The sequence below is a fragment of the Chrysochloris asiatica genome, unplaced genomic scaffold (assembly GCF_000296735.1).
Source record: "Chrysochloris asiatica unplaced genomic scaffold, ChrAsi1.0 scaffold00154, whole genome shotgun sequence".
In the NCBI taxonomy this organism is placed as follows: Eukaryota; Metazoa; Chordata; class Mammalia; order Afrosoricida; family Chrysochloridae; genus Chrysochloris; species Chrysochloris asiatica.
In genome coordinates, this window is record NW_006408672.1 from 2,251,644 (window position 1) to 2,262,586 (window position 10,943).

General features: G+C 40.9%; 1 protein-coding gene across 1 annotated transcript in view; it reads right to left on the bottom strand.

Moving 5' to 3' along the window:
* SLC37A1 (solute carrier family 37 (glucose-6-phosphate transporter), member 1) overlaps positions 1–10,943 on the bottom strand; it is a 187,925-nt gene that overhangs the window by 164,536 nt on the left and 12,446 nt on the right. Inside the window, exon 2 of the mRNA XM_006870849.1 lies at positions 8,509–8,590. Coding sequence (XP_006870911.1) covers positions 8,509–8,590 — 82 coding nt within the window. The remainder of the gene's footprint in view (positions 1–8,508; positions 8,591–10,943) is intronic.

Here is a 10,943-nt window from a genome sequence, read left to right on the forward strand (position 1 = left end):
GGGAGGGGAAGGTGGAGCACTGAATAGGGAATAGACACAGGATAGTTTGGTGCTGGGGTGGGGGTGGCAATACACAAGGGAAGGGGAATGGAAAAACAAGGTGGATGGGAGAACACTTAGGCAGGTTTGCATGGGGTAAATGGGACAGAGGCAAATAATGATGTATGCACAACCTTGAAACAACAGGGCTCTGGGATACAGGGATTGAGGCATGGTTTGAATGGGTAAAAAAAGGGAAATAATGTTAAGATGCTTGAATGTCTCTTGAATCTTGGTTTCCCTTGCATATCATTGTGAAATAGACACTTGAGGGGGGAGAGAAAGGAATACCAGAATTATCACCATAGAAAGCCTGTAAGTCCGTCTTCAGCCTATAACTGATTGGAATACCTAAAAAGGGGCTATAACTTGCCCAGTGAAGGAGGCTTCCTGCAGAGCCTTTGCATTGCATAGACCATAGTTGGAATCTCCTGAACCCCATCCAGAATCTTCTGAGGTGGGAAATCTCCACTTGAAATGACAAGCAGACCAGCCTGGAGTGGCTAGAAGAACAGAAAATACTTCTTTTTGTTTTTTGTTTTTTTGTTTTGTTTTATGAATTTTTACTTTTAGTGTTGAGCTATTTCAATCTTTTATTAAATTTACCTCCAGGTATTTTCTGGGTTTGATGCTATTGTAAATAGTATTGATTTAAGATTTTGCTTTCAACACTTTGTTAGTAGTATTTAGATATAACATTCATTTTTTTTTCTTAAATATTTTATTGTGAATTATGTGATAGTTTACATGGGAGAACATTAGTTTTACATTCATTCTATCATATTTCATCTCATCGCCATGGTTATAATCCCCTCCATGCATCATCAATCAACCAAAGGGTATACCCTGCAAGCCTGCCCCCCACACCCCCCAGGTCTTCAGCACACAGTCCCTCTCCCTCTCTGGATCTAAAGTCCCCATCTGCTCCATCGCTCCACATCAGTCTCTGCCTCCATCTCAGGCATCACTGCTTCTCTGAGTAGGGTCCCACTCTCCGCTCTTCTCCGTTGATGGTCCTAGGGACCTCCGCTCTCAGACTGCAAAGTTAATCACTCCCCTCCTTGCTATAAAACTTTTACAATTTAACCCTCACAATCGGTCCTGATAACAATTATTCACTATTGTATCACAATAGGCCTGTCTGCATTTCATTTCATCAGCCCCGCCTAGACAGATTGGATACTACTCAGAAAATACTTCTTGAAAGAAAGACTGCCAGGGAAAATAAAAAACAATAACGGCAGCCTGACTGGCTACTACAAAAACAAGCAAGTTGTTCACTCAGGAGCCATCAAGGCAAGTGGTTGGGTCCCTGTAAGGCAAACACCCTTCCAAGACTAAAACTCAAGGGGAAAACATGAGCAGGCATGTGGTCTGACTGGAGACCATATTGGTCACTGTTAAGGGGATGTGAGGGAAAAACAGCAATGAATTTGTGAGCTAAGTCTGACCACATCCAATAGACTCCTGTGAACCAGGGTTGAGTCCTAGTTGGCCAGCAGTATGGCAAGTCCTGGGGACTCCTGGGCCCAGGGACAGGGACATGGCCACAGAGGACTAGAGTGGAGAGTGAAGCGTCTAGCTGATAAGAAGTGAGGGGAGATGCACAAGAACACCCACACTTTCAGCTAGTACCCATTTGACCTGGCTTCAATGGCTGGATGATCAGAACGTGACTACAAGAAAGAAGAAAAAAGAGTAATCTGATATAAGTTGATGAACTTGACTTATACCTATGGATGTAGTAGCTCAAAAGAGGGAACAAATCTTTACAGTGAGGATCATTTCCACTCCTTCAGTACACAGGGTTCACAGGGATGGGCAACTCAGACACTGGCTACCCAAAATGGAGGAGCTACAAAGGCAAGAAGTGACTGGCTTACAAGCTTTCAAGAGGGAGCCTAGATCCAGAGGGCACGGAGAAAGGCAGAATCTCCACTGAGTAGTAGCCAATCTGACTAGACGGGGCTGATAAAAGGAAATGCAGATAAGACTCTTGTGTCACAATAGTGAATAATTGTTATCAGGAATAACTGTGAGGGTTGGAAATGTAAAGGTAGACGTTTTGTAACAAAAGATGGGGAGTGGATGATTTTGCAGTCCAGGAGAGGAGGTCCCTGGGACCATTAAGGGAGAAGAGCGGAGTGCAGGACCCTACCCAGAGAAGCAGTGACGCCAGAGATGGAGGCAGAGATGATGATGTGGAGAGATGGAGTGGCTGGGGACTCTGGACCCAGAGAAAGAGAGGGTCTGTGTGCTGATGGTCGGGGGGCAGGCTTGTGGGGTATACCCTTTCTTGTGGTTGTTTGATGATGCATAGAGGAGACTGTAATCATTGCAATGAAATGAAATACAATAGGATGAATGTAAAGCTAATGTTCTCCCATGTAAACTATCACATAATTCACAATAAAAACTTAAAAAAACCCTGAAATAATAATAATTAAAATACTACCTGGCAAAGGGGGAAATGCAGAACAGAATTATAAATCCGAATGGAATCCAGACTTTATGGAGCCTTTGAGGCTGAATGAACCCCAAGCTGTCACCCTGAGATAACCTTTAACCGTTATACCAAAAATAACCTATGAAGTCTTCTTAAAGCCAAATTATTGTTTCATTAACTACTAAAGAATGTCTCCCTTGACCGTTGTGTTCATATAAAATCCTAGCTATATGGGTTCAAATGACAACAACTTGAAAGATTGGATAGAAACTTAGGGGGGCAGTGAGCTTATGTGAATGAGGGAGGAACAACGGAGAAAAGGAGGGCAAGAATGACTGTAACACTGGAAGAATGTAAACAACATCACTGAATTTCACAGGTAGAAATAGTTGGATTGGTGTATGTCCTCCTTGTATATTCTTACCAACAAAGATAAAGTAAGTAAATTTGAAAAAAGGTAACTTAGAAAAAGGCTTAGCTATGCTAAAGGAGGAAAATTAGAATGTGACATTGTAGCAGGCTAACATCAAAATTATTTTTAAATGTATGTGTAACACACACTGAAAAATAACAAGAATAAACAGCAGAAAACAGTAGAGTTGAGAGGGCTAGGTGGGGATGGGAGAAGAACGGTGACAGCATAATGGTGCACACACAAATAATGTTGCATTCATTACACACTAATGTGTATGCTTGGGGCAGGGGGAGAGTGGGATCTATTCTACCTGCAGAGTCTCTGGGAGATGCAAATGGTTAACTGAAAAGTTGGAGGTTGAGTTCATCCAGAGGTGTCCCAGAAGAAAGATCTGGTAATACACTTCTGAAAAAGTGTACTCTGGAGCCTAGTCTGACACGCATGGAGTCACCATGAGCTGAAGACTGTATGGAAACTGGTTTATTCTACCTATAGCTTCCTTCTCCAAGCCCCAACACCTCTCCTCCACCCAACACACATACTGGGAAGTAAAAGAAACCATTTCCAGGGATCAGAAGTCAGATACAGCCCAAGACTATGGCCCTTAGTCACTCTTCAGGTCTGGAAAGGAACTTATTTCCCCATGGCTCAATTTTCAGCCAAATAGATAGGTCTATAATGGGAACAGTAGCAGTAAAGAAAACATGCCCTCCTTAGAATCGTCAATCATCTGGGATCAAAGAGGGCAGCATTTACCCGAGGACAAAGTTGAGAAGGATTAGGAAAGAATGAGTCATGGAAAAGGGAAACCCAGGGGAAGTGGGATAAGTGATGTTACATTGTGGGGACTGCAATCAATGAGATGGAGGAAAGTGTGTATGAATTGTTGCATGGAAAACTGATCTGCTCTGTAAATCTTCACCCAATGGACAAAACTGAAAATTTAAAAATAAAAAGGAAGGCAGATATAACAGGCATTTTTCCACAGAAAGAATACACAAGAAAAAAATGAGTTTCCTTGCATTCTACACTTGAGCAGATCTACTGTGGGTTAATGCACTGGACTGCAAGGTCGGTTTGAACCACAAGGTCAGTGGTTCAAGCTCACCAGTGGCTCCTCAGAAGACCTATACAGGGTCACTATGAGTCCAAATCAACTTGATGGCACTTAACAGCAACAACAACACAGCCCTTTAAATACAAATATCAACTATAATAACATATATTTAATGTGAGGGCTGTAGGCTAATGCACTGGACTGCAAGGTCAATTTGAACCACTAGGTTGGCAGTTCAAGCTCACAAGTCACTCCTCAGTAACCCTACACAGGGTCACTATGAGCCAGAAACAACTCAACAGCACTTAACAATACATTCTTCCATTCATCTGAACACCTAACTTCACACTGAGAAACTCCACTCTTTCTTTTATTCCAAAAACATCTGGTGAGCACATCCTAGCTTCTCAGCAATGTCTGGGCCCTCAGAATACAGCCAGGGCTGCTCCTCTTCCTACACAGCTGCTCCGCCTCTAACAGGAAGTGACAGGAAGTCCGAGGCAGGAAGGACACAGAAGACACTGCAAGGTGATCATGAGGACAAGATAGTCAGAGTGGATATTTCGACCTCCCTAAAAAGGAGCTCTAGGGAGCTCTGGTAGCATAGTGGTTACGAATCAGGCTGCTAACCTCAAGGTCGGCAGTTCAAAACTACCAGCAGTTCCGCAGGAGAAAGATGAGGCTTTCTGCTCCCGTAAAGATTTACAACCTCGGAAACCCTGTATAGGGTCACTATGAGTCGGAACCGACTCCACGGCACTTAACAACAAGCTCCCTCCTCCTTCCCCACATCCTCCACGCCACCTTCAGATGATACATAAGTGATAGACCAAGGTGTGTGTGTGCACAGATATCTACATTTTGGTCGGTAAGTTTAACAAACTCTATATGGTTTGTTGTACTCCTAGTGTGGTGCTGTAAGATCAGCACTGAACTGCGAACCACAAGGCTGGCCGTTCAAATCCACCAACTGCTTCGTGCAAACCCTACACAGAGTCGCTATAAGTCAGAATCAACTTGATAGCACTTAACAACAACAATATGGTTCCTTAGATGACATGAGTTCATTTATCCTAACTAATCCTTTATACTCCATTTATAAGATTGTTAAAAGAACTTTCCAAAGCAACATCCAGGAGAGATCCTAGAAGGGAAATTAAGGCTGATGGCTAAACTAGACCGGGCACCTGACTTACCACAGCACCTGAATGTGACTGGATTCCATCCAAGTGAGCCACGAAAAATGTGTGCGCACACGTAAACAGGCATGTACAAACACCTACCCCTCTCACAAATGTACACAGAAATAGAATATATAAGGAAACTACTTTAGTCTTCATAAATAGAATCATACTATATAGACCTCTGTACATCTTGATTCCTCTGACTCAAATACTTTCTGGAAGTCTAACTCTTTTCAGAAAATTGCACATCTCCTAAGATGGGTTTACCATCATTTAGTTAGCCTTTCCCCTCCTGATTAGACTCAGTCAGTATTCAGGCATTTTGGTTTGCTTAAAAAGATGCTTATGCAGCTATCCCTAAGTATACATAATTTATTCTTATGGGTGAAATTCCCAGAAGTAGAACTGAGGGATATGTGTAAATTTTTATTTCAATGGATGTTACCAGCCTTCTTTCCAAAGGCTGAGACATTTTCTATTCCTAGCCTCAATGCCTGAAAGTACTCATCCATCACTGCCAGCAATAGGGGCCATTCTCTTTAATGTTTTTTTTTTGCTAGGTGATGAGTATAAAGAGATATACTCACATTGTCACTTTAATTTACATTGGGAATGCTAATAAACTTCAAAGTACTTCATGTATTTCTTGGAAATTTGAATTCTATGTCTTTGAACTGTCTATTTGTCACCTTTGTCTACTGTTCTTTGAGTTTTCTAAGTTCATACACCTAAGGTGATCATCAATTTATTCTTAGATTTTCCCTTTATTCCATATATAATCTATTGTGAATGATGGGAGGGGGATGATTCTTAGGAAGAGCTTAGGCTGCAGGGGTCTCTGGACCCCAGATGCAAAATGGTGACATGGATTAGTAGGAGCATGGTCAACTCTCTCCAGCCATACACGGCTTGTAAGAAGAAAATTATATTCAAACCTAGGTGGCAGCCAGAAAACAGTTTGAAACACTGAGAGGACATGTGATTCTGGGTGGGAAAACTTGGTGTCTTGAAAGTTCCAATATGCTCCATATTAATACTTAAATGCACTGCAACTCCAAAGAAAACCTCAGCATTTTCCCAATATATCTTCCCAACTGAATGAATCTTAAGGTTTATATGAGATAATATCTAAGAAGTATGAATGAGATCATACATATTTTAAGCCACTGTAATAAAATGATTGGAGACGCCGGGTGGTACAACGGTTAATGCTCTTGGCCGCTAACCAAAAGGTTGGAGGTTTGAATTCACCCAGACACTCCTCCACAGAAAAGGCCTGGCGTTTTGAAATTTTTGAAAACCCAGCCATTGAAAACCCTATGGAGCACAGTTCTACCCTGACCTCATGGGGTCGTCATGAGTCAGAGTTAGTTCCACAGCAATCGGTTTAAATCAAAGTTTGATAGTATTGCCCTGGGAATAAGTCAACAAAATAAAATAGAAAATCTTGATTATTTAACAGAGTCGATGGGAAAAACATAGTTTTTTTTATTTCTTTATTTGTTAAATAACTATTGTTGGCACCACTGGCTATCCAACTACAAGAAACAAAACTGAATCTCTATTTAACATCACAAAATAGATTTTGAGTCACCTGTCTAGTAATTGACAAGGTTACTAAACCACTACCTTCTTCCTCATCCTTATCTCTCTTTTGAAAACAACATTCTGTGCCTTTGTGCCATCGCCACAAAGCATGGAGATTCCTGCTTCCTGGTATGGTGCTTTAGGGTAAGCACTGGGTTACTAACCTCAAGATTGGTGGTTCAAACCTACCAGTCACTCCTCAGAAACCCAATACAGGGTCTCTGTCAGTTGGAACCAACTGAGGCAATGGTGCTAAAAACAATGACAACAACAATGGGGATGAAGAAGGAATTTTAGGGTATTTTAAGTAAATGAGTGATGGTTCCCATCGACTGGAAGTTACTAGAAACAGAGAACACGCCAGTGTCCACAGAAGCAGCACGTCGGGGTGGCCTCTCCCTCTTGCCCCAGGACACTGAGAACAACTTGTTCAGTGCCTAGCCACCTGGTGGGCGTGGAGGAAGCTCTACCACAAAGGTCAACACAATGGCAGGCCTGGGTCTGATTCTCTGCCAACTGCTGGAAAGTGAGGGAAGGAAGGGGCCACGTAACTATGAATGAGCTACCATTGGCACTGGGCAATTTATTTGTTCCATTTACAATAAAGATTCAAATGTCATTCAAGTCTGGAGACCAGTCTATAGGCAAAATAATATAATTTTAATGAGGATAAGAAAATTACCCTGCTTCCTGTCACCCCACCCCTCCGCCCCCACCCAAGTCATAACTTACTATTATATAGGATTAGCTACTTTAATTTTCTTTTCTCAAAGTCTAGTGAAATGCTAGTTAACAACCTCCTGCTCGCCCATCACTCAAAAAGAAACTCAGTGTTCTAAGAATAATAGAGACTTACAATCACAAGCTGACTTAGGGTCAAATCTAATAATAATTGAAGCAATTTAGGAAACAATATAATTTTAAGTAAATTATTGGGAGGAGGGGGATTTAAACAAGAGAAAATAAATAAGTTTTAGAATTCTGAAACTATCAACTAATAAAACTAAAACTATTCCCAGTTCCAGTTGCCATCAAATCTATTCCAATTTACAGAGACCCCATGTGTATCAGAGTAGGATTTTATTCTACAGGGTTTCAGTGACTGATGTTTTCAGAATGAGATCACCAGGTCTTTCTTCCAAGGCACCTCTAGGTGGGCTCAAACCTCCAGCCTTTCAGTTAGTAGCTGAGCACTTAACTGCTTCCAGGGATTCCTAAATAAAAGTATGTTGTTAAGTGCTATCAAGTCCATTCTGACTCATAGCAATTCTGTATAGCTCCAAGGAGCTACTGGTGGGTCTGAACCACAAACCTTACAGTTAGCAGTACAGTGCTTATCCTACAGCACCACACCCGGAACTCTAAATGAAGGTATATTGTTGTTGTTAAGTGCCAGCAAGTAGGTTCTGACTCATAGAGACCCTGTATAGGGTTTCCGAGGAGCACCTGGTAAGTTTGAACTGCCGACCTTGTGTTTCGTAGTCCAGCGGTAATCCTCCAGTGCCACACTAGGAGTACCTCCAAAATTATAAATCCTCTAAGATTTAAATTTAAATGAAAGATTTCTAGTTTCAGGAAAGGAAAATTAAAAATCCAAGCAGCAAAATAGTTTGTTGATTTCCTGTACACAAATCTGTTTTCCATAATTCTTTTATCAACCACTTCCTCCTTGTAAGTGATTTCAGAAGTAACCAGTTTCTTAAACAAATTACAGACAAGATATGAAACTTAGAGGGTTTATTGTTGGGTTGTTTTGTTTTTTTTAGAAATGATTTCTTACCTTAACTATGCTGATAGGCTTTCTAGATAAGTGAAAACTTGCATACAGCAAAAATGTCAAGAAAAAAGTGAAGGCTCTGTACCTGAAACACAAAACAGGGGTAGCATATGATATAAGATGCACTAGGGATACATTTTAGTTATCCTTAAATTTTGTTATTATATTTATAATCCACTCAGTATCAATCCTACTTATAATATCACTGTAATATTACAACACTTAAAATTTTACCACTTTTGCCTTGTCCAAACTGAACTATTTAAACTTTCAGGAAAACACACATAAATCAAATAGAAATTTGGGGCTGAGAACATGTACACATGCATTTACAAAGCACACAAAAAGAGATGATGATTCTGTTACAACAAAATTAACCACAGCCTGCTATCCTGGGCATTTAAGATCATATTTATTTTTAACTTTTTACTTCTAGGCAACTTTTCAGAAGCACATAAGCAAGGCAGGAATAGAAATATTTGATTGACCTCAATGAAGAAAAACTAAATGATGCTGACAACCTATGAATAAAGGTCAGTGATAAATAAAAACATTGACAGAAACTCCCCTAGGCTCCTTTGCTTTCTGAGAATAGTAATTCAGAAAGTACTGAAGTGTAATAAGTTAAAGAAAATGAGAATTTAGGAAGAAGATACATGTAAATTCAAGCCTAAAATAAAATTAAAAAACAAAACAAAAACCACATATGTTTTTGAAGGATGGAACAGGAAGAGAAAAAGGTATTTTGGCAAATGGTTATTGTTGTTATGTGCCATTGAGTTGATTCTGACTCATAGTGACTCTGTATAGGGTTTTCAGAGAAAGCCTGGTGGGTTTGAACCACCGAACTTGCGGTTCAAAAGGACCTTGTGGTCCAGTGCTTATCCTACAGCATCACACCAGGCAAGAGATGATGGAAAAAGGCGACCTGTCATTATTGAATCTACTGAAAACCCACCAGCTTGTCCCATTTGTTAAACTGTGTGAGCTCTGAATCCATAGTTTTCAAAGGCGGGAGCCACAATATATACTTGTACCTATTATACAGACAAGCATCTCTCCCTGCGGAAAACGCTTCCTGAGTATGGCGGGGTGTATTCTAATTCCCACTGTGAATGACTCTGGGGTTACTTCCTCCAGTCTCAGATCTAAACCCTGAACGCTTTGATTTGCTCCTCAGTGAAAGCTTTGTGTCCACACAGAGAATCATAGGGGTGCCTGCTTTTCTGGCCACAAAAGGCAAAAGTCAGATAAACTTCTCCCCATTTTTTTTTTTAAATAAAGATTATATTAAAGTGGATAAAACAGGACAAATGGACCTCAGGGATTCAAGCCTACTATTTTAGAACATCTGTGCTTTAGGGAAAGGAAGAAAAATCCATTTGCTAGGTACTCAATAAACTCTGCTAAATGACTACAGAAATGCCCTTACTCTCTGTTTTAATGAGGAACTGTACTGGTAGCTTTTCCCAGGATTCTTTACCCTCCAAACTTATGTCAATAGTCAGATAAAGAAAAAAAAATCTGTTGTTGTTAAGTGCTGTTGAGTTGGTTCTGACTCACAGCAATCTTGGATAGGGTTTCTGAGGAGCAGCTATTGAGTTTGAACCTCTGGCCTTGCAGTTCAAACCTACATTGCGGGCCAGTGCTTATCCTACACAACACAATAGGACTACAGGAAAAAAAATTAGACTGTAAAACATGAGTGTGTAATTTGTCCAAAAGCCCAAAGAACAAAGGCTGTGGAGATATGAGGGGATTTCAAAAAGTTCATGGTAAAATGGAATTTTCCCATGAACTTTTAATTTTTTTTTTTTATTATGCATTATGTGATAGTTTACATGGGAGAACATTAGCTTTACATTCATCCTATCGCATTTCATTTCATTGCCATGATTACAATCCTATCCCTGCATCATCAAACAACTAAAGGGTACCACCCCCACCGATGTCATCAGCACACAGCCCCTCTCCCTCCCTGAGTCCAGAGCCCCCAGCTGCTCCATCATCATCATCTCTGCCTCCATCTCTGGCATCACTGCTTCTCTGAGTAGGGTCCTGCACTCCACTCTTCTCCTTTAATGGTCCCAGGGACCTTCTCTCCTGGACTGCAAAGTCAACCACTCCCCTCCTTTTGTTACAAAACGTCTACCTTTACATTTTCAACCCTCAGTCAGTCCTGATAGCAATTATTCACTATTGTACCACAAGAGTCTTATCCCCATCTCTTTTCATCAGCCCTGTCCAGACAGATTGGATACTACTCAGTGGAGATTCTACCTTCCTCTGTGCCCTCTGGATCTAGGCTCCCTCTTGAAAGCTTATAAGCCAGTCACTTCAGCTTTTGTAGCCCCCCCATTTTGGGTAGCCAATGATTTTTAGATATCCAATTTGGGTAGCTAATGATGCTGTAGGATAAACACTGGACCACAAGGTCA